Below are 21,888 nucleotides of genomic sequence, written 5' to 3' on the forward strand. Positions count from 1 at the left end.
GGCTGAGCAAAGCGCGGGAACGCGCGGTGGGCGGGGAAAGGGGCGGGGCTTTAAATGAGGGGGCTCGGGAGGTTCTCCATGACCCAAAACCCAATTCTGGAAGGTTCTCCATGACCCAAAACCCAATTCTGGAAGGTTCTCCATGACCCAACCCCAATTCCGGAAGGTTCTCTTTGGTTTCCATGACCCAAAACCCAATTCTGGAAGGTTCTCCATGACCCAACCCCAATTCCGGAAGGTTCTCTTTGGTTTCCATGACCCAAACCCAATTCTGGAAGGTTCTCCATGACCCAAAACCCAGTTCTGGAAGGTTCTCCATGACCCAACCCCAATTCTGGAAGGTTCTCCATGACCCAACCCCAATTCCGGAAGGTTCTCTTTGGTTTCCATGACCCAAACCCCAATTCTGGAAGGTTCTCCATGACCCAACCCCAATTCTGGAAGGTTCTCTTTGGTTTCCATGACCCAACCCCAATTCTGGAAGGTTCTCCAAGACCTTCACGACCAAACCTTGAATTCTCTCCATGATTTTTAATGACCAAACCCCGACTTTGGGCGATTCCACCGCAGAACCCAAAAGTCCAACTCTGGAAGGTTCTCCATGGTTCTGATGACCCAAAACTCAATTCTGGAAGGTTCTCCATGACCTGGATGACCAAAACTCAAACTTGGGAGGTTCTTCTTGGTTCTGATGACCAAAATCCAACTCTGGAAGGTTCTCCATGACCCAAACCCAACTCTGGAAGCTTCTCCATGACCTAAACTCAATTCTGGAAGGTTCTCCGTGACCAAACCCCAATTCTAGAAGGTTCTCTGTGGTTCTGATGACCCAAACTCAATTCTGGAAGGTTCTGATGACCCAAACCCAACTCTGGAAGCTTCTCCATGACCTAAACTCAATTCTGGAAGGTTCTCCATGGTTCTGATGACCCAAGCCCCAACTCTGGAAGGTTCTGATGACCCAAACTCAATTCTGGAAGGTTCTCCGTGGTTCTGATGACCGAAACCCAACTCTAGAAGGTTCTCCATGGTTTTGATGACCAAACCCCAATTTTGGAAGGTTCTGATGACCAAAATCCAACTCTGGAAGGTTCTGATGACCCAAACTCAATTCTGGAAGGTTCTCCATGGTTCTGATGACCCAAACTCAATTCTGGAAGGTTCTGATGACCCAAACTCAATTCTGGAAGGTTCTCCGTGGTTCTGATGACCCAAACTCAATTCTGGAAGGTTCTGATGACCCAAACTCAATTCTGGAAGGTTCTCCCGGCCGTCCCAGCCCCGCTGCCGGGGTTTTGGGGTCCCCCGAGCCCCCCTAGATGCGGAAGCTCTCGGCCTTGCCGTCGATGTGCCGCAGCCTGAGGTAGACGTCGGTGCCGACGCCCTGCAGCGACTGCAGCGCCAGGGACCCCCCCAGGTACTCGGCGTAGGCGCGGGACGTGGGCAGCCCGAAGCCGAACCTGGGGACAGACGGGATTCCCGAAATTCCTGAAAATCCCATCAGGATATCCCAAAAAATCCCATTGGAATCCCACAAAAAATCCCATTGGAATCCCACAAAAAATCATCAAAATCCCACAAAAATTCCCACCTGAATATCCCAAAAAATCCCATTGGAATCCCAAAAATCCCATCTGAATATCCCAAAAAAATCCCACCCCAAAACCCCCCTAAAAACCCCTCTAAAAACCCCAAACCCCTTCCCTGTGGGATCCCAAATTTCAGGGGATTATCCCAAATTTTGGGGGGCTCATTCCTGGTTTTTTGGGGTCCCTGGGAATTTGGGGAGGGGTCCCAGGAGTGCCCTAAACCCCCCAAAACTTCCCCAAATCCCCCCCTAAACCCCCCCTGATGACCCCAAACCCCCTCTAAACCTCATCCCTGTTCCATCCCAAATTTCAGGGGATTATCCCAAATTTCTGGGGGCTCATTCCCGGTTTTTTGGGGTCCCCCCCTGGGAATTTGGGGAGGGGTCTCTGAGGACCCTCTAAACCCCCCAAAACTCCCCCAAATCGCCCCAAAACCCCTTTGAAACCCCCCCAAACCCCCTCCCTGTGGGATCCCAAATTTCAGGGGATTATCCCCGATTTTGGGGGGCTCATTCCTGGTTTTTTGGGGTCCCCTGGGAATTTGGGGAGGGGTCCCAGGGGTGCCCTAAACCCCCCAAAACTCCCCCAAATCCCCTCAAAACCCCCTCAAAACCCCCCCTGATGACCCCAAACCCCCCCAAACCCCTTCCCTGTGGGATCCCAAATTTCAGGGGATTATCCCAAATTTCTGGGGGCTCATTCCCGGTTTTTTGGGGTCCCCCCCGGGAATTTGGGGAGGGGTCTCTGACCCGTGCATGGGCCCGGCTTGGCCGTTGGGCTCCATCAGCCCCCGGAAGGGCCCCCCCAGGCGCGGGTCCTGCGCGCTCGCCTCGGCCGTGCTGAAATGGTACTCGGTCACTTTGTCCAGCAGATCGTGGGGGATTCCTCCTCCTCGGTCCGAAATCCTGGGAAAAAAATGGGAATTACGGAAAATTCCGGAAAATTCCGGTGATTTTGGGTCATTTTGGGTCATTTTGGGTGATTTTGGGGTGTTTGGAATGTCAGATTTGGGGTGTTTGGGGTCACTGCTGGTACTCGGTCACTTTGTCCAGCAGATCGTGGGGGATTCCTCCTCCTCGGTCCGAAATCCTGCAAAAAAACCGGAATTACGGAAAATTCTGGAAAATTCCGGTGATTTTGGGTCATTTTGGGGTGATTTTGGGTGATTTGGGGAGTTGGGATTTGAGGTGTTTGGGGTCACTGCTGGTACTCGGTCACTTTGTCCAGGAGATCGTGGGGGATTCCCCCTCCTCGGTCCGAAATCCTGGGAAAAAAATGGGAATTACGGAAAATTCCGGAAAATTCCGGTGATTTTGGGGTGATTTGGGGTCATTTTGGGTCATTTCAGGGGGTTTTGGATGTTGGGATTTGGGGTGTTTGGGGTCACTGCTGGTACTCGGTCACTTTGTCCAGCAGATCGTGGGGGATTCCTCCTCCTCGGTCAGAAATCCTGCAAAAAAACCGGAATTACGGAAAATTCCGGAAAATTCCGGTGATTTTGGGTCATTTTGGGTCATTTTGGGTGATTTTGGGTGTTTGGAATGTCAGGTTTTGGGGTGTTTGGGGTGTTTGGGGTCACTGCTGGTACTCGGTCACTTTGTCCAGGAGATCGTGGGGGATTCCTCCTCCTCGGTCCGAAATTCTGGAAAAAACCGGAATTACGGAAAATTCCGGAAAATTCCGGTGATTTTGGGTCATTTTGGGTCATTTTGGGGTGATTTTGGGTGTTTGGGATGTCAGGTTTTGGGGTGTTTGGGGTGTTTGGGGTCAGATTCCTCCTCCTCGGTCCGAAATCCTGGAAAAAAAATGGAATTACGGAAAATTCCGGAAAATTCCGGTGATTTTGGGTCATTTTGGGTGATTTTGGGTGTTTGGAATGTCAGGTTTGGGGTGTTTGGGGTCACTGCTGGTACTCGGTCACTTTGTCCAGCAGATCGTGGGGGATTCCTCCTCCTCGGTCTGAAATCCTGGAAAAAAAACGGAATTACGGAAAATTCCGGAAAATTACGGTGATTTTGGGTCATTTTGGGGTGATTTGGGGTGATTTTGGGGTGTTTGGAATGTCAGATTTGGGGTGTTTGGGGTCACTGCTGGTACTCGGTCACTTTATCCCACAGATCGTGGGGGATTCCTCCTCCTCGCTCCGAAATCCTGAAAAAACCTGGGAATTTGGGAAAATTTGGGTGATTTTGGGGTGATTTGGGGTGATTTTGGGTGTTTGGAATGTCAGGTTTGGGGTGTTTGGGGTCACTGCTGGTACTCGGTCACTTTGTCCAGGAGATCGTGGGGGATTCCTCCTCCTCGGTCCGAAATCCTGGAAAAAAATGGGAATTACAGAAAATTCCAGAAAATTCCGGTGATTTTGGGGTGATTTGGGGTCATTTTGGGTGATTTTGGGGTGATTTTGGGGTGTTTGGAATGTCAGGTTTGGGGTGTTTGGGGTCACTGCTGGTACTCGGTCACTTTGTCCAGTAAATCATGAGGGATTCCTCCTCCTCGGTCCGAAATCCTGGAAAAAAACCGGAATTACGGAAAATTTGGGTCATTTTGGGTCATTTTGGGTCATTTTGGGGTGATTTTGGGGTGTTTGGAATGTCAGGTTTGGGGTGTTTGGGGTGTTTGGGGTCACTGCTGGTACTCGGTCACTTTGTCCAGGAGATCGTGGGGGATTCCTCCTCCTCGGTCCGAAATCCTGCAAAAAACCGGAATTACGGAAAATTCCGGAAAATTTGGGTCATTTTGGGTGATTTTGGGACATTTTGGGATGATTTCAGGGGGTTTTGGGGAGTTGGGATTTGGGGTGTTTGGGGTCACTGCTGGTACTCGGTCACTTTGTCCAGCAGATCGTGGGGGATTCCTCCTCCTCGGTCCGAAATCCTGGGAAAAAACCGGAATTACGGAAAATTCCGGAAAATTCCGGTGATTTTGGGTCATTTTGGGGTGATTTTGGGTGATTTGGGGAGTTGGGATTTGAGGTGTTTGGGGTCACTGCTGGTACTCGGTCACTTTGTCCAGTAAATCATGAGGAATTCCTCCTCCTCGGTCCGAAATCCTGGAAAAAAACAGGAATTCCGGAAAATTCTGGAAAATTCCGGTGATTTTGGGGTGATTTGGGGTCATTTTGGGGTGATTTTGGGTGTTTGGGATGTCAGGTTTGGGGTGTTTGGGGTCACTGCTGGTACTCGGTCACTTTGTCCAGGAGATCGTGGGGGATTCCTCCTCCTCGGTCCGAAATCCTGGAAAAAAACAGGAATTCCGGAAAATTCTGGAAAATTCCGGTGATTTTGGGGTGATTTGGGGTCATTTTGGGGTGATTTTGGGTGTTTGGGATGTCAGGTTTGGGGTGTTTGGGGTCACTGCTGGTACTCGGTCACTTTGTCCAGCAGATCGTGGGGGATTCCTCCTCCTCGGTCCGAAATCCTGGAAAAAAACCGGAATTATGGAAAATTCCGGAAAATTTGGGTCATTTTGGGTCATTTTGGGTGATTTTGGGTGATTTTGGGTGTTTGGAATGTCAGGTTTTGGGTGTTTGGGGTGTTTGGGGTCACTGCTGGTACTCGGTCACTTTGTCCAGTAAATCATGAGGGATTCCTCCTCCTCGGTCCGAAATCCTGCAAAAAAAATGGGAATTACGGAAAATTCCGGAAAATTCCGGTGATTTTGGGTCATTTTGGGGTGATTTGGGGTGATTTTGGGGTGTTTGGGATGTCAGGTTTGGGGTGTTTGGGGTCACTGCTGGTACTCGGTCACTTTGTCCAGGAGATCGTGAGGGATTCCTCCTCCTCGGTCCGAAATCCTGCAAAAAAACCGGAATTACGGAAAATTCCGGTGATTTTGGGTCATTTTGGGTCATTTTGGGGTGATTTTGGGTGTTTGGGATGTCAGGTTTTGGGGTGGTTTGGGGTGTTTGGGGTCACTGCTGGTACTCGGTCACTTTGTCCAGGAGATCGTGGGGGATTCCTCCTCCTCGCTCCGAAATCCTGGAAAAAAACTGGAATTTGGGAAAATTTGGGTGATTTTGGGTGATTTTGGCATGATTTGGGGTCATTTTGGGTCATTTCAGGGAGTTTTGGGGTGTTTGGGGTCACTGCTGGTACTCGGTCACTTTGTCCAGCAGATCGTGGGGGATTCCTCCTCCTCGCTCCGAAATCCTGGAAAAAAAACGGAATTATGGAAAATTCCAGAAAATTTGGGTCATTTTGGGTGATTTTGGGACATTTTGGGATGATTTCAGGGGGTTTTGGGGTGTTGGGATTTGGGGTGTTTGGGGTCACTGCTGGTACTCGGTCACTTTGTCCAGTAAATCATGGGGGATTCCTCCTCCTCGCTCCGAAATCCTGCAAAAAAACTGGAATTTGGGAAAATTCGGGATCGTTTCAGGGATTTTTGGTGATTTTGGGTGATTTTGGGGTGTTTGGGACATCAAGATTTGGGGATTTGGCCACATTTTGGGCACATTTTTGGGGCCATTTTGGGCACATTTTTGGCCACGTTTTGGGTCATTTTTGGGGCCATTTTTGGCACATTTTGGGTTCATTTTTGGGCACATTTTGGGCCATTTTTGGGGTCATTTTTGGCGCATTTTTGTGCACATTTTTTGGGCCATTTTGGGCCATTTTTGGGCCATTTTTGTGCACATTTTTTAGGCCATTTTTGGGGCCATTTTTGGCACATTTTTGGGGCCATTTTTGGGTCATTTTGGGGCCATTTTGGGGCCATTTTTGGGCCATTTTTGTGCACATTTTTTGGGCCATTTTTGGGCCATTTCTGGGCACATTTTTGGGGCCATTTTGGGCCATTTTTGGGCACATTTTGGAACCATTTTGGGCACATTTTTGGGCCATTTTTGGGGCCATTTTTGGGGCCATTTTGGGCCATTTTTGGGGCCATTTTGGGCACATTTTGGGTTCATTTTTGGGGCCATTTTGGGCCATTTTTGGGCACATTTTTGAAGCATTTTTGTGCACATATTTTGGGCCATTTTGGGCCATTTTTGGGGCCATTTCTGGCCCATTTTTGGCAATTTTTCGGGCCATTTTTGTGCACATTTTTGGGGCCATTTTGGGCACATTTTTGGGCCATTTTTGGGTCATTTTTGGGTGATTTTGGGCCGGTACCGGATGACGAGGTCGATGTCGTTGTTGGCGATCGTCACCACGATGTCGGGGACGTTGTACGGAGTGTCCAGGTGTGATTCCATCGTCGCCCTGAGCCAAAATCACCCGGAATTACCCCAAAATCCACCCAAAATCACCCGGAATTACCCCAAAATCCACCCAAAATCACCTGAAATTACCCCAAAATCAGCCAAAATTCACCCAAAATCACCTGAAACTACCCCAAATCCATCCAAAATAACCCACAATTACCCCAAAATTACCCCAAGTGCATCCCCAGGTGTCCCCAGGTGTCCCAGACCTGCCCCAGGTGTCCCCAGGTGTCCCCAGGTACCCCCAGGAGCCCCCCCAGGTGTCCTCAGGTGTATCCCCAGGCCCCCCAAGTGTCCCCAGGTGTCCCCAGGTGTCCCCAGGAGCCCCCCCAGGTGTCCCCAGGTGTCCCCAGGAGCCCCCCCAGGTGTCCCCAGGTGTCCCCAGGTACCCCCACACCTGTCCCCAGGTGTCCCCAGGTGTTCCCAGGTGTCCCAAGTGTCCCCAGGTACCCCCACACCTGTCCCCAGGTGTCCCCAGGTGTTCCCAGGTGTCCCCAAGTGTCCCCAGGTGTCCCCCACCGGTCCCCAGGTACCCCCACACCTGTCCCCCAGGTGTCCCCAGGTATCCCCAGCCCCCCCAGGTGTCCCCAGGTACCCCCACACCTGTCCCCAGGTGTATTCCCAGCCCCCCCAGGTGTCCCCAGGTGTCCCCCACCTGTCCCCAGGTACCCCCACACCTGTCCCCAGGTGTCCCCCAGCTGTCCCCAGGTGTATCCCCAGGCCCCCCAGGTGTCCCCAGGTGTCCCCAGGTACCCCCACACCTGTCCCCAGGTGTCCCCAGGTGTCCCCAGGTACCTCATGGCGTTCTTGAGCAGCTCGGGCAGGACGTAGTCCAGGGGCAGGGGGATGAACGGGAACCGCGCGGCCACGTGGCCGTTGATGCGCACGCGCGGCGCGTTCCCGTACTGGTGCTCGCAGAGCCGCCTGGGACAGGTGAGACACACCTGAGATACATCTGGACACACCTGAGACACCTCACCTGACACCCCCTGTCACCTACAGTCACCCACAGTCACCCCCCGGGTCACTCTGTTCCCGTACTGGTGCTCGCAGAGCCGCCTGTGCAGGTGAGACATACCTGAGATACACCTGGACACACCTGAAACACCTCATCTGTCATCCCCTGTCACCTACAGCCACCCCTCTGTCACCCCCCAGGTCACTCTGTTCCCGTACTGGTGCTCGCAGAGCCGCCTGTGCAGGTGAGACACACCTGAGATACACCTGGATACACCTGGATACACCTGGACACACCTGAGATACACCTGAGATACACCTGGACACACCTGTGTGACCTCACAGTCACCTGCTGTCACATGGTGTGCCCTGACTTCCCCCAGGTGTTCCCCAGGTGTCCCCAGATCCCACCAGGTGTTCCCCAGGTGTTCCCAGGTGTCCCCAGGTGTCCCCAGGTGTCCCCAGGTGTGCCCAGGTGTCCCCAAGTGTCCCCAGACCCCCCCAGGTGTCCCCCCAGGTGTCACCAGGTGTGTCCAGGTGTCCCCAGGTGTGTCCCAGGTGTCCCCAGGTGTATCCCAGGTGTGCCCAGGTGTATCCCAGGTGTTCCCCAGGTGTCCCCAGGTGTCCCCAGGTGTATCTCAGGTGTCCCCAGACCCCCCCCAGGTGTCCCCAGGTGTTCCCCAGGTGTGCCCAGGTGTGCCCAGGTGTCCCCAAGTGTCCCCCCAGGTGTCCCCAGGTGTGCCCAGGTGTGCTCACCTGGCGAAGTCCACCCATTTCTCGATCAGTCTCTTGGGGCTCAGGCGGGTGCAGATGATCCCCACGAAATCCGGCTGCGAATTTGGGGGGAAAACGGGAAAAATGTGAGAAAAAAGGGAAAAAACGGGAAAAATCCAACATCTGCACGCCCAGGTGTGTCCAGGTGTGTCCCAGGTGTCCCCAGGTGTCCCCAGGTGTGGTTTTGGGTGTCCCCAGGTGTCCCAGGTGTGCTCACCTTGTCCTCGTGCAGCGCCAGGTGATGCGCTGCCAGCATCCGCATGCCCAGGCGCGAGGTGAGCGTCTTGTCCAGGAACGGCCGCAGCAGCCGCTCGTCCTGCACAGGTGAGACAGGTGAGACATTGACAGGTGAGACATTGACAGGTGAGACAGGTGAGACAGACACAGGTGTGACATTGACAGGTGAGACATTGACAGGTGAGACAGGTGAGACACAGGTGAGACAGGTGAGACAGATGAAACAGACACAGGTGAGACAGACACAGGTGAGACGGACACAGGTGAGACAGACACAGGTGGGACACACACAGGTGAGATGGACACAGGTGAGACATTGACAGGTGAGACATTGACAGGTGAGACAAGTGAGATGGACACAGGTGAGACAGACACAGGTGAGACAGGTGAGACACACACAGGTGAGACATTGACAGGTGAGACACACACAGGTGAGACATTGACAGGTGAGACAAACACAGGTGTGACAGACACAGGTGAGACGGACACAGGTGAGACAGACACAGGTAAGACAGGTGAGACACACACAGGTGAGACATTGACAGGTGAGACAGACACAGGTGTGACATCGACAGGTGAGGGACAGGGGAGACACAGGTGAGGTTACCTGTATGTGTCTCCTGCACTCTCTCAGCCCCTCTGCCAGCAGCGTGTGTGTGTTACAGGTGTTACAGGTGTTACAGGTGTTACAGGTGTTACAGGTGTTACAGGTGTATCTCAGGTGTATCTCAGGTGTGTTCAGGTGAGGTTACCTGTCTCAGGTGAGGTTACCTGTATGTGTCTCCTGCACTCCCTCAGCCCCTCTGCCAGCAGCGTGGGTGTGTTACAGGTGTACCCCAGGTGTACCCCAGGTGTCTCAGGTGTATCTCAGGTGTGTTACAGGTATCTCAGGTGTGCTCAGGTGAGGTTACCTGTATGTGTCTCCTGCACTCCCTCAGCCCCTCAGCCAGCAGCGTCACCACGTCCTTGTGATCCTCCAGCAGCTGCCGCAGCAACGCGCAGTAACGAGACTCATCACTGCGTACCTGGATCTGTGCAGGTGAGACAGGTACAGGTACAGGTGAGATACACAAACAGTAACGAGACTCATCACTGCGCACCTGGATCTGTGCAGGTACAGGTGAGACATGGACAGGTAGAGATGTGACAGGTGTGACAGGTACAGGTGAGACAGGTGTGACAGGTACAGACAGGTGTGACAGGTGTGACAAGTACAGGTGAGACAGGTGACACCCTCAGGTGTGTCCCCAGGTGTGTCCCAGGTGTCCCCAGGTGTGTCCAGGTGTGTCCAGGTGTGCCCAGGTGTATCTCAGGTGTATCTCAGGTGCATCCCCAGGTGTGCCCAGGTGTGTCCAGGTGTCCCCAGGTGTGTCCAGGTGTCCCCAGGTGTATCTCAGATGTGTCCAGGTGTCCCCAGGTGTCCCCAGCTGTCCTCCAGGTGTCCCCAGGTATCCCCAGGTGTGTCCAGGTGTCCCCAGGTGTATCCCAGGTGTATCTCAGGTGTATCTCAGGTGTCCCCAGGTGTATCTCAGGTGTCCCCAGGTGTATCTCAGGTGTATCCCAGGTGTCCCCAGGTGTCCCCAGGTGTCCCCAGGTGTCCCCAGGTGTGTCCAGGTGTGTCCAGCTGTATCCCCAGGTGTGTCCAGGTGTGTCCAGGTGTGCTCACCGGGGGGAAGTCGCTCAGTTTCTGGAAGGCGCGGATGTAGAGCTCGTGCTGGGGGGAGGGGACGGCGTCAGCTCCCGGGAAAACCCCAAATCCCGGGAATTCTGGGAATTCCGGGAATTCTGGGAATTCCGGGAATTTCGGGGAATCCCCCCTGGAATTTTTACAGATTCCCCCCCAAAATTTCCCATTCCCACGGGAATTTTGAGATGCCCCCGGGATTTTGGGGTGGTTTTGGGGGATTTTGGGGTGGATTTGGGGGATTTTGGGTCAGATTTGGGGGATTTTGGGGTGGATTTGGGGGATTTTGGGGTGGATTTGGCTGATTTTGGGGCGGTTTTGGGTGATTTTGGGGTGGATTTGGGGGATTTTGGGGCAGATTTGAAGGATTTTGGGTCGGATTTGGGGGATTTTGGGATGGATTTGGGGGATTTTGGGTTGGATTTGGCTGATTTTGGGGCAGTTTGGGCTGATTTTGGGTTGGATTTGGGGGATTTTGGGTTGGATTTGGGGGATTTTGGGTCGGATTTGGGGGATTTTGGGGCAGTTTTGGCTGATTTTGGGGCTGTGCTGATTTTGGGGTGGATTTGGGGGATTTTGGGGCACTTTTGGCTGATTTTGGGTTGGATTTGGGGGATTTTGGGTTGGATTTGGCGGATTTTGGGTCGGATTTGGGGGATTTTGGGTCAGATTTGGGGGATTTTGGGATGGATTTGGGGGATTTTGGGGCAGTTTTGGCTGATTTTGGGGCTGTTTGTGCTGATTTTGGGTTGGATTTGGGGGATTTTGGGGCGGTTTTGGGTGATTTTGGGGTGGATTTGGGGGATTTTGGGGCAGATTTGAAGGATTTTGGGTCGGATTTGGGGGATTTTGGGATGGATTTGGGGGATTTTGGGTTGGATTTGGCTGATTTTGGGGCAGTTTGGGCTGATTTTGGGTTGGATTTGGGGGATTTTGGGTTGGATTTGGGGGATTTTGGGTCGGATTTGGGGGATTTTGGGGCAGTTTTGGCTGATTTTGGGGCTGTGCTGATTTTGGGGTGGATTTGGGGGATTTTGGGGCAGTTTTGGCTGATTTTGGGTTGGATTTGGGGGATTTTGGGTCGGATTTGGGGGATTTTGGGTCAGATTTTGGGGATTTTGGGGCAGTTTTGGCTGATTTTGGGATGGATTTTGGGGATTTTGGGGCAGTTTGGGCTGATTTTGGGTTGGATTTGGGGGATTTTGGGATGGATTTTGGGGATTTTGGGGCAGATTTGAAGAATTTTGGGTTGGATTTTGGGGATTTTGGTGATTTTGGGGCTCACCACGTGCAGGATGGTGGGGTTGCAGCCGATGATGAAGGGAAGGTTCCGGAAGCCCTGGATGCGGTGGGCGATGCGCACGGGCAGCTCCTGCTGCAGGTACCGGGCGCTTTTCTGCCCCAAAAAACAACAATTTCGGGCAAATCCCAAAATTTTTAAACCCCCCTCAAAATTTCCAAGATTTTGGGAAAATTCCCCCCTCCCCAGTTCTGTTTTCCCGCCCGGATTTTGGGGATTTTTCCCCCAATTTCCGTAAATTCCCAAATTCCGGAGGTTTCACCCCAAATTTTAACTCGGTTCCAAATTTTTTGGGGGGTCCCTCCCTCAAAATTCCTCCCAAACGGCAAAATTTTGGGGATCTGCACCCTCAAAACCTTCCCAAACCCTCAGGTTTTGGGGAAAAAACCTCAAATTTTGGGAAAAACACCTAAACTTTGAGGAAAAACACCCAAATTTTGGGAAAAATCCCCAAATTTTGGTGAAAATGCCCAAATTTCAGGAAAAAACTTTCGGATTTTGAGGAAAACTCCTCAAATTTTGGATGAAAACCCTGATTTTGGGGAATAAACCCTTAATTTTAGGGCTAAAATCCCCAAATTTTTGGGGAAAAAACATCCAAATTTTTAAGAAAAAACCCTCAAATTTTGGGGAAATCCTCCCAGATTTTGGGGAAATTCTCCCAGATTTTGGGGTCCCTCACCAGGATGTGGCTCCCGTCCTGCGAGCGCCCCGAGTACAGCATGGTGGTGGGGGTCAGGCGCACCGAGGGCTGCGTTTTGGGGGGAAAAAAGGAGATTTTGGGATCTTCTGGGATTGGGGGAAAACATCCCCGAATTACCCTGGAAATTCCACCCAGAAAGGCCCCAAAATCAGCCCCAAAATCCCCCCAAACCACCCCAAAATTCACCCAAAAACCCCCCAAAATCCCACCCAGAAAGGCCCCAAAATCAGCCCCAAAATCCCCCCAAACGGCCCCAAAATTCACCCATAAACGGCCCCAAAATTCACCCAAAAATGGCCCCAAAATCAGCCCCAAAATCCCCCCAAACGGCCCCAAAATTCACCCATAAATGGCCCCCAAATCCCCTTAAAATTCCTCCCAAAAAAACCCCAAAATTGGCCCCAAAATCCCCCCAAAATTGCCCCAAATCCCCTTAAAGTGACCCAAAATCCCGGGGAATTTGGGGAGGGGTCTCACCCTCCCTGTGGCCGCATCAAGGACCCCAAATCCCCCAAAAATCCCCCAAAATGTCTCCCAAACCCCACAAAACCACCCAAAGTGACCCAAAACCCCCCAGGAATTCGGGATTTTGGGGAGGGGTCTCTCAGGGAATTCAGGATTTTGGGGATTTTGGGGAGGGGTCTCCCCCAGGAATTCAGGGATTTGGGGAGGGGTCTCTCCCCGGGAATTTGGGGAGGGGTCTCTCAGGAAATTCAGGGATTTGGGGATTTTGGGGAGGGGTCTCTCAGGGAATTCAGGATTTTGGGGAGGGGTCTCCCCCCGGGATTTTGGGGATTTTGGGGAGGGGTCTGTCAGGGAATTCGGGATTTTGGGGAGGGGTCTGTCCCCGATTTGGGGAGGGGTCTCTCAGGGAATTCAGGGATTTGGGGAGGGATCTCCCCCTGGGATTTTGGGGATTTTGGGGAGGGGTCTCCCCCAGGAAATTCAGGATTTTGGGGAGGGGTCTGTCCCCGATTTGGGGAGGGGTCTCACCCTCTCAGCAGCAGCGTCGATGGCGGGCTGGTGGTAGAAGGAGGTGACGGCCTTGCAGCGCTCCCGGGCCAGGTCCGGGGGGGTTTGGTCGGCGGCGGCGCGGGCGGGGGCCCGGGGGGGTCCCGCCGCCCCTCCCCCCCCCCGCAGACCCCCCCCCAAAACGCGCCGCAGCATCTCCTGCAACGGGGGGGAAAGGGTTAAAAACCGGGGGGGGAAAGGGTTAAAAACTGGGGGGGAAAGGGTTAAAAACTGGGGGGGGGAAAGGGTTAAAAACTGGGGGGGAAAGGGTTAAAAACTGGGGGGGAAAGGGTTAAAAACTTGGGGGGAAAGGGTTAAAAACTGGGGGGGAAAGGGTTAAAAATTGAGGGGGGAAGGGGTTGAAAACTCGGGGGGAAGGGGTTAAAATTTGGGGGGGAAAGGGTTAAAAATTTGGGGGGGAAAGGGTTAAAATCCCCCTCAAAAATCTCCCCAAAATCGCCCCAAAAGATCCCAAAATCCCCTCAAAAATCCCCCCGAAAGTTCCCAAAATTCCCTCAAAAATTGCCCCAAAATCTCCCAAATTCCCCTCAAAAATCTCCCCCAAAAGACCCCGAAAATCCACTCAAAAATCTCCCCAAAATCCCCTAAAAAATCTCCTCAAAATCGCCCCAAAAGAACTCAAAATCCCCCCAAAAATCCCCCTGAAAGTTCCCAAAATCCCCCCAAAAATCTCCCCAAAAGACCCCAAAAATCTCCACAAAATCTCCTCAAAAATCTCGCCAAAAGTTCCCAAAATTCCCTCAAAAATCTCCAAAAAATCTCCCCAAAATCTCCCCAAAATCCCCTCAAAAATCTCCCCAAAAGTTCCCAAAATTCCCTCAAAAATCTCCTCAGGGATCTCCCCAAAATCTCCCCAAAATCCCCTCAAAAATCTCCCCAAAAGTTCCCAAAATTCCCTCAAAAATCTCCTCAAAAGATCCCAAAAACCCCCTCAGAGATCTCCCTAAAAGGACCCCAAAAATCCCTAAATTACCCCAAAACCACCCCGGGGACCCCCAAAAATCACCCAGGTCCCTTTTTCCCTTCAGTTTCTCCCCAAAAAATGCTCTGACACCCCTTTTTTCCCTCAGAATCCCGCAAAAAAAATAAGATTTAAATACCCTGGACCCTTTTTTCCCCTCACAATCCCGCAAAAAAATAAGATTTAAATATCCTGGACCCTTTTTTCCCCACAGAATCCCGCAAAAAAATAAGATTTAAATATCCTGGACCCTTTTTTCCCCTCAGAATCCCGCAAAAAAATAAGATTTAAATACCCTGGACCCTTTTTTCCCCTCACAATTTCCCCGAAAATAGAAACTCGGAAAGTCCAAGACGTGCAAAAAACCGGGATTTAAATGTCCGGAACTCCCTTTTCTCCTCAGTTTTCCCCCAAAATCTCCTCCGGGACCCTTTTTTCCCCTCAGAGTTTTCTCAAAATAGAAACCGAGACGATCCAGGACCCGCAAAAAAAACAAGATTTAAACGTCGGGAACCCTTTTATTCCCCTCAGAGTTCCCTCAAAATAGAAACTCGGGAGCAAAATAGAAACTCCAGGACACCCCTATAAGGGGATTTAAGTGTCCGGAACCCCTTTTTTAGATCAAAATCCCCCCAAAACCGCTCCGGGACCCCTTTTTCCCCTCAGAATTCCCCCAAAACCGCCCCGAGACCCCTTTTTTAGATCAAAATCCCCCCCAAAATCGCTCCGAGACCCCTTTTTTCCCCTCAGATTTCCCCCAAAATCGCTCCGGAACCCCTTTTTCCCTCAGAACCCCCCAAAATCGCTCCGGGAGCCCTTTTTTAGATCAAAATCCCCCCCAAAATCGCTCCGAGACCCCTTTTTTCCCCTCAGATTTCCCCCAAAACCGCTCCGGAACCGCTTTTTTAGCTCAAAATCCCCTCAAAACCTCTCCGAGACCTTTTTCCCCTCAGAACCCCCCAAAATCGCTCCGGGACCCCTTTTTTAGATCAAAATCCCCCCCAAAATAACTCCGAGACCCCTTTTCCCCTCAGAATCCCCCCAAAACCGCTCCGGGACCCCTTTTTTAGCTCAAAATGCCCCCAAAACCGCTCTGGAACGCCTTTTCCCCTCAGAATCCCCCCAAAACCTCTCCGAGACCCCTTTTTTAGCTCAAAATGCCCTCAAAACCTCTCCGAGAGCCCCTTTTCCCCTCAGAATCCCCCCAAAACCGCTCCGGGACCCCTTTTTCCCTCAGAACCCCCCTCCATTCCCACCTCTCCGCCCTCCCTTCTCCCCAGCCCCGTGTCCCAGACACAACCCCCGCTGTCCGGACTCTCCTTTTCCTTTCCATTTCCTCCCCAAATCCCTTCCCGTTTTACCCCTAAAACCCCTCAATTTCACCCCAAAACCCCCTCCCCAAATTCCCCCTCTCACCGACCAGCGGCCCCGGGGCCTCCCCGACGCCTCCCCGGGCTCGGCTCGCAATGGACTCGCCCGTTCCCGCCCCCGGCGCGGCTCCCCCCGCGCGTTCCCCTCAGGGTGGTACGGCCCGGCCGCAGTGCGCGTGCGCGAGGCCCTGAGGGGAAGTGGCGGGAAAACGGCGCCCCCCAGCGGCGGGAGGTGAGGTCAGAGCGCTCGGCTCCGGATTTTGGGGGAAAAAAATGGGATTTGGGGACTCTTTTTGTGAGGGGGAAAAAAAGGAGCTCCTCCCCCGAACCCTAAATCCCGTGTTTTGGGGGAAAATTGTGGAGAAAAGAGGATCCCAAATCCTGAATTCGCTTTTTTTCAGGGGGAAAAATTGAGGGGAAAATGGAAACTTGGAGCTTTTCTGAGGGGAAAATTGAGGGGAAAAAGGAATCCCGGAGTCTTTTTGAGGGAAAACTGAGGGGAAAAAGGGATCCCAAATCCTGAATTCCCTTTCCGGGGGAAATCTGGGATGAAAATTGAGGGGAAAATGGAAACTTGGAGCCTTTTTGAGGGAAAACTGAGGGAAAAGAGGAGTCGCACACAGGTTTTGAGGCGATTTCAGTCGGTTTCGGGGGGATTTTGGACACTTTAATGCGATTTTTGAGCCATTTCAAACACTTTAATGTCACATTTGGTCACTTTTATGCCGTTCTTGTTGCCCTGAATCCCTTTCTGGACCCATTAATTGGCATTTTGGACCCATTAATTGGCATTTTTAACCCATTTAATGCCGTTCTGGACCTGTTGAATGTCACTTTTAACCCATTAAATGCCACTTTTAACCCATGAAATGCCACTTTTGTCCCATGAAATGCCATTTTTGTCCCATTAAATGCCACTTTTGCCGCCTTTAATGCCATTTTTACCGCCTCTAATGCCATTTTTGTCACCTCCAGCGCTATTTCTGCCCCAATCACCGCCGCTTTTGTCGCTGTCAGCAGCGTTTTGGACGCTTTTAATGCCATTTTTGACATCTTTAAAACACCTGAATGTAACTTTTCCTCCGTCTCCTGTAACTTTGCCTCCTTCTGCCCCAATTTGGGGTCGATTCCTGCGATTTAAGGTCACTTTTCTCTGGTTTTTGGTAACTTTTCTCCAATTTAAGGTCACTTTTCTCCGGTTTTTGGTAACTTTTCTCCAATTTAAGGTCACTTTTCTCAAATTTTAGGTAATTTTCCCCAGTTTTAGGTGATTTTCCCCAATTTTGAGTCACTTTTCTCAAATTCTAGGTGATTTTCCCCAATTTTAGGTGATTTTCCCCAATTTTAGGTCACTTTTTCCCGATTTTGAGTCACTTTTCCCCAATTTTTGGTGATTTTCCCCAATTTTAGGTGATTTTCCCCAATTTTGAGTCACTTTTCCCCAATTTTAGGTGATTTTCCCCAATTTTGGGTCACTTTTCCCCAATTTTGCGTCACTTTTTCCCAATTTTGAGTCACTTTTCTCAAATTTTAGGTGATTTTCCCCAATTTTAGGTGATTTTCCCCAATTTTGAGTCACTTTTCCCCAGTCCCGTATCCCTGACCCCAAATCTTGGTGTTTCAGTCGGATTTTGGTTGTTTTTGTCCCAATTTTGGGGTGTTTCAGTCAGATTTTGGGTATTTTTGTCCAAATTTTGGGTGTTTTTGTCCCGATTTTGGGTGTTTCAGTGGGATTTGGGGTGTTTCAGTCGGATTTTGGGTGTTTCAGTCCAATTTTGGGTATTTTTGTCCCGATTTTGGGTGTTTTTGTCCCGATTTTGGGTGTTTTTATCCCAATTTTGGGTGTTTCAGTGGGATTTGGGGTGTTTCAGTCGGATTTTGGGTATTTTTGTCCCGATTTTGGGTGTTTTTGTCTCGATTTTGGGTGTTTTTATCCCAATTTTGGGTGTTTTTGTCCGATTTTGGGTATTTCAGTCGGATTTTGGGTGTTTTTGTCCCGATTTTGGCTGTTTTTGTCAGATTTTGGCTGTTTCAGTGGGATTTTGGGTGGTTTTGTCCCGATTTTGGGTGTTTCAGTCCAATTTTGGGTGTTTTTGTCCCGATTTTGGCTGTTTTTGTCCCGATTTCGGGTGTTTTTGTCCTGATTTTGGCTGTTTCAGTGGGATTTTGGGGTGTTTCAATGGGATTTTGGGTGTTTTTTTCCCGATTTTGGCTGTTTCAGTGGGATTTTGGGTGTTTCAGTGGGATTTCGGGTGTTTTTTTCCCAATTTCGGGTGTTTTTGCCCCAGATTCAGCCAGAGCAGCGCCAGGTTAACCCCGTAGGTGCTGACACACACCACGCACAGCTCCTGACCCCAAATCCCGGTGTTTCACCCCAAATCCCGGTGTTTCACCCCAAATCCCGGTGTTTCACCCCAAATCCCGGTGTTTCAGTGGGATTTTGGGTGTTTCAGTCAGATTTTGGGGTGTTTCAGTGGGATTTTGGGGTGTTTCAGTGGGATTTTGGGGTGTTTCAGTGGGATTTTGGGTGTTTTTGTCCCAATTTTGGGTGTTTTTGTCAGATTTTGGGTGTTTCAGTGGGATTTCGGGTGTTTTTTTCCCGATTTCGGGTGTTTCAGTCAGATTTTGGCTGTTTCAATGGGATTTTGGGTGTTTTTTTCCCAATTTCGGGTGTTTTTGCCCCAGATTCAGCCAGAGCAGGGCCAGGTTAACCCCGTAGGTGCTGACACACACCACGCACAGGTCCTGACCCCAAATCCCGGTGTTTCACCCCAAATCCCGGTGTTTCAGTGGGATTTTGGGTGTTTCAGTGGGATTTTGGGTGTTTTTGTCCCGATTCTGGGTGTTTCAGTCAGATTTTGGGGTGTTTCAGTGGGATTTGGGGTGTTTCAGTGGGATTTTGGGTGTTTTTTTCCCGATTTCGGGTGTTTTTGCCCCAGATTCAGCCACAGCAGGGCCAGATTAACCCCGTAGGTGCTGACACACACCACGCACAGGTCCTGACCCCAAATCCCGGTGTTTCACCCCAAATCCCGGTGTTTCACCCCAAATCCCGGTGTTTCAGTGGGATTTTGGGGTGTTTCAGTGGGATTTCGGGTGTTTTTGTCCCGATTTTGGGGTGTTTCAGTGGGATTTTGGCTGTTTTTGTCCCGATTTTGGCTGTTTCAGTCAGATTTTGGGTGTTTTTGTCCCAATTTCGGGTGTTTTTGCCCCAGATTCAGCCAGAGCAGGGCCAGGTTAACCCCGTAGGTGCTGACACACACCACGCACAGGTCCTGACCCCAAATCCCGGTGTTTCACCCCAAATCCCGGTGTTTCACCCCAAATCCCGGTGTTTCACCCCAAATCCCGGTGTTTCAGTGGGATTTTGGGTGTTTTTTTCCCGATTTCGGGTGTTTTTGCCCCAGATTCAGGCACAGCAAGGCCAGATTAACCCCGTAGGTGCTGACACACACCACGCACAGGTCCTGACCCCAAATCCCGGTGTTTCACCCCAAATCCCGGTGTTTCACCCCAAATCCCGGTGTTTCAGTGGGATTTTGGGTGTTTCAGTGGGATTTTGGGTGTTTTTTTCCCGATTTCGGGTGTTTTTGCCCCAGATTCAGCCACAGCAGGGCCAGGTTAACCCCGTAGGTGCTGACACACACCACGCACAGGTCCTGACCCCAAATCCCGGTGTTTCACCCCAAATCCCGGTGTTTCACCCCAAATCCCGGTGTTTCAGTGGGATTTTGGGTGTTTTTTTCCCAATTTCGGGTGTTTTTGCCCCAGATTCAGCCAGAGCAGGGCCAGGTTAACCCCGTAGGTGCTGACACACACCACGCACAGGTCCCGCAGCCGGAACAGCAGCACCGCCCCGAGCCACAGCGACGCCAGCGCCGACGCCGCCGACGTCACCAACAGCGTCACCGCGGCCGCGCGGGAGCGGGACAGGCCTGGGGGGACACACGGTGACCTCGGGGTGACCACGGGGTGACCACAGGGTGACCACAGTGACCCCAGAGTGACCCCAATGTGACCCCAGTGACCCAAGGGTGACCCCAATGACCCCAAACTGACCCCAGAGTGACCCCAGAGTGACCTCAGAGTGACCACAGTGACCCCAAAGTGACCCAAATGACCCCAAACTGACCCCAGAGTGACCCCAGGGACCCCAAACTGACCCCAGAGTGACCCCAGGGACCCCAAACTGACCCCAGAGTGACCACAGTGACCACAGAGTGACCCCAGTGACCTCAGGGTGACCCCAAAGTGATCCCAGAGTGACCCCAATGTGACCCCAGTGACCCCACGGTGACCCCAGTGACCCCAATGTGACCCCAGAGTGACCACAGTGACCCCAGGGTGACCCCAGTCCCCCCCAGTCCCTCCCAGTCCCCATTTAACCTCTCCCAGTCCCTCCCAGTCCCTCCCAGTCCCCATTTAACCCCTCCCAGTCCCTCCCAGTCCCTCCCAGTTCCCATTTAACCCCTCCCAGTCCCTCCCAGTTCCCATTTAACCCCTCCCACTCCCCATTTAACCCCTCCCACTCCCCATTTAACCCCTCCCAGTCCCTTCCAGTCCCTCCCAGTTCCCTTTTAACCCCTCCCAGTTCCCATTTAACCCCTCCCAGTCCCTATTTAACCCCTCCCAGTCCCTCCCAGTTCCCATGTAACCCCTCCCAGTCCCTCCCAGTTCCCTCCCAGTCCCTCCCAGTTCCCATTTAACCCCTCCCAGTCCCTCCCAGTTCCCTCCCAGTCCCTCCCAGTCCCTCCCAGTCCCCATTTAACCCCTCCCAGTGGCTCCCAGTGGCTCCCAGTTGCCATTTAACCCCTCCCAGTCCCCCCCAGTCCCTCCCAGTTCCCTTTTAACCCCTCCCAGTTCCCATTTAACCCCTCCCAGTTCCCTCCCAGTCCCTCCCAGTCCCCATTTAACCCCTCCCAGTCCCTCCCAGTTCCCATTTAACCCCTCCCAGTTCCCATTTAACCCCTCCCAGTCCCCATTTAACCCCTCCCAGTCCCCGTTTAACCCCTCCCAGTCCCTCCCAGTCCCCATGTAACCCCTCCCAGTGGCTCCCAGTGGCTCCCAGTGGCTCCCAGTTGCCGTTACCCAGCAGCCCCTGCAGCAGGTAGAAGAGGAGCCCGATGGCCCCGTTGGGCACGTTCAGGGCGCTCTCCTTGCCCAGCACCGGCTCCACCAGCCCCAGGCCACGCCCCCACCTGCGCCAAAAGGGGGCGTGGCACCGCCGGGACACGCCCACATGCCCATATATGGCGCGGGGCAGGTGCGCGAGCCACGCCCATCCCCATATATGGAAACTCATTTGCATAACCCCGCCCCCTTCCCTTACCGCCGACAGCGCCCCCTGGCGGCGCGCCCCTCCCTCTCACCCCATTGGCCGCCGCCTCACGCAAGCCCCGCCCACTCCCCCCGCTCCCCCTCACCCCATTGGCCGCCGCCTCACGCAAGCCCCGCCCACTTCCCCCGCTCCCCTCCCTCTCACCCCATTGGCCGCCGCCTCACGCAAGCCCCGCCCACTCCCCCCGCTCCCCCTCACCCCATTGGCTGCCGCCTCACGCAAGCCCCGCCCACCCCCCCGCGCCCCTCCCCCTCACCCCATTGGCCGCCGCCTCACGCAAGCCCCGCCCACTTCCCCCGCGCCCCTCCCTCTCACCCCATTGGCCGCCGCCTCACGCAAGCCCCGCCCACTCCCCCCGCGCCCCTCCCCCTCACCCCATTGGCTGCCGCCTCACGCAAGCCCCGCCCACTCCCCCCGCTCCCCTCCCTCTCACCCCATTGGCCGCCGCCTCACGCAAGCCCCGCCCACTCCCCCCGCTCCCGTTATCCCCGGATTTTCCCGCTGTTTTTTCCTCTCTTTTTTTCCCTTTACCGGGAGGAGAAGACTCGCGTGCAGGACACGGCGGGCGCCAGGTCGCAGGCGGCCCGGTACCGGGGGTCCCGCGCGGCCTCGTGCTCGACGTGCAGCGCGTACAGCGACAGCGCCGCGCCCGCCGCGCACAGCGCCGCCCGCAGCAGCAACAGCGCCGCCATCGCTCCGCCGCCATTGGGCGGTGCCGCTGCCACTCCCGCTCC

At 52.9% G+C, this 21,888-nt stretch overlaps 2 protein-coding genes across 2 annotated transcripts; both read right to left on the minus strand.

Moving 5' to 3' along the window:
- Positions 1–1,059: 1,059 nt before the first annotated feature.
- Positions 1,060–15,924, minus strand: BCKDK (branched chain keto acid dehydrogenase kinase). Its single transcript, XM_058860875.1, has 12 exons — positions 15,867–15,924; positions 13,447–13,623; positions 12,433–12,501; positions 11,736–11,846; positions 10,433–10,480; positions 9,678–9,797; positions 8,747–8,845; positions 8,512–8,585; positions 7,594–7,722; positions 6,707–6,796; positions 2,339–2,494; positions 1,060–1,460 (listed from the first exon to the last, which is right to left on the minus strand). The coding sequence occupies exons 2-12, from the start codon at positions 13,618–13,620 to the stop codon at positions 1,316–1,318; spliced, it is 1,215 nt and encodes a 404-aa protein (XP_058716858.1). The 5' UTR covers positions 13,621–13,623; positions 15,867–15,924; the 3' UTR covers positions 1,060–1,315.
- A 3,596-nt stretch (positions 15,925–19,520) lies between these two features.
- Positions 19,521–21,888, minus strand: VKORC1 (vitamin K epoxide reductase complex subunit 1). Its single transcript, XM_058860907.1, has 3 exons — positions 21,686–21,888; positions 20,905–21,014; positions 19,521–19,751 (listed from the first exon to the last, which is right to left on the minus strand). Exons 1-3 carry the CDS (start codon positions 21,844–21,846, stop codon positions 19,537–19,539), a joined length of 486 nt encoding a protein of 161 aa, XP_058716890.1. The 5' UTR covers positions 21,847–21,888; the 3' UTR covers positions 19,521–19,536.

This window comes from Poecile atricapillus, chromosome 34, assembly GCF_030490865.1.
Source record: "Poecile atricapillus isolate bPoeAtr1 chromosome 34, bPoeAtr1.hap1, whole genome shotgun sequence".
NCBI lineage: Eukaryota > Metazoa > Chordata > Aves > Passeriformes > Paridae > Poecile > Poecile atricapillus.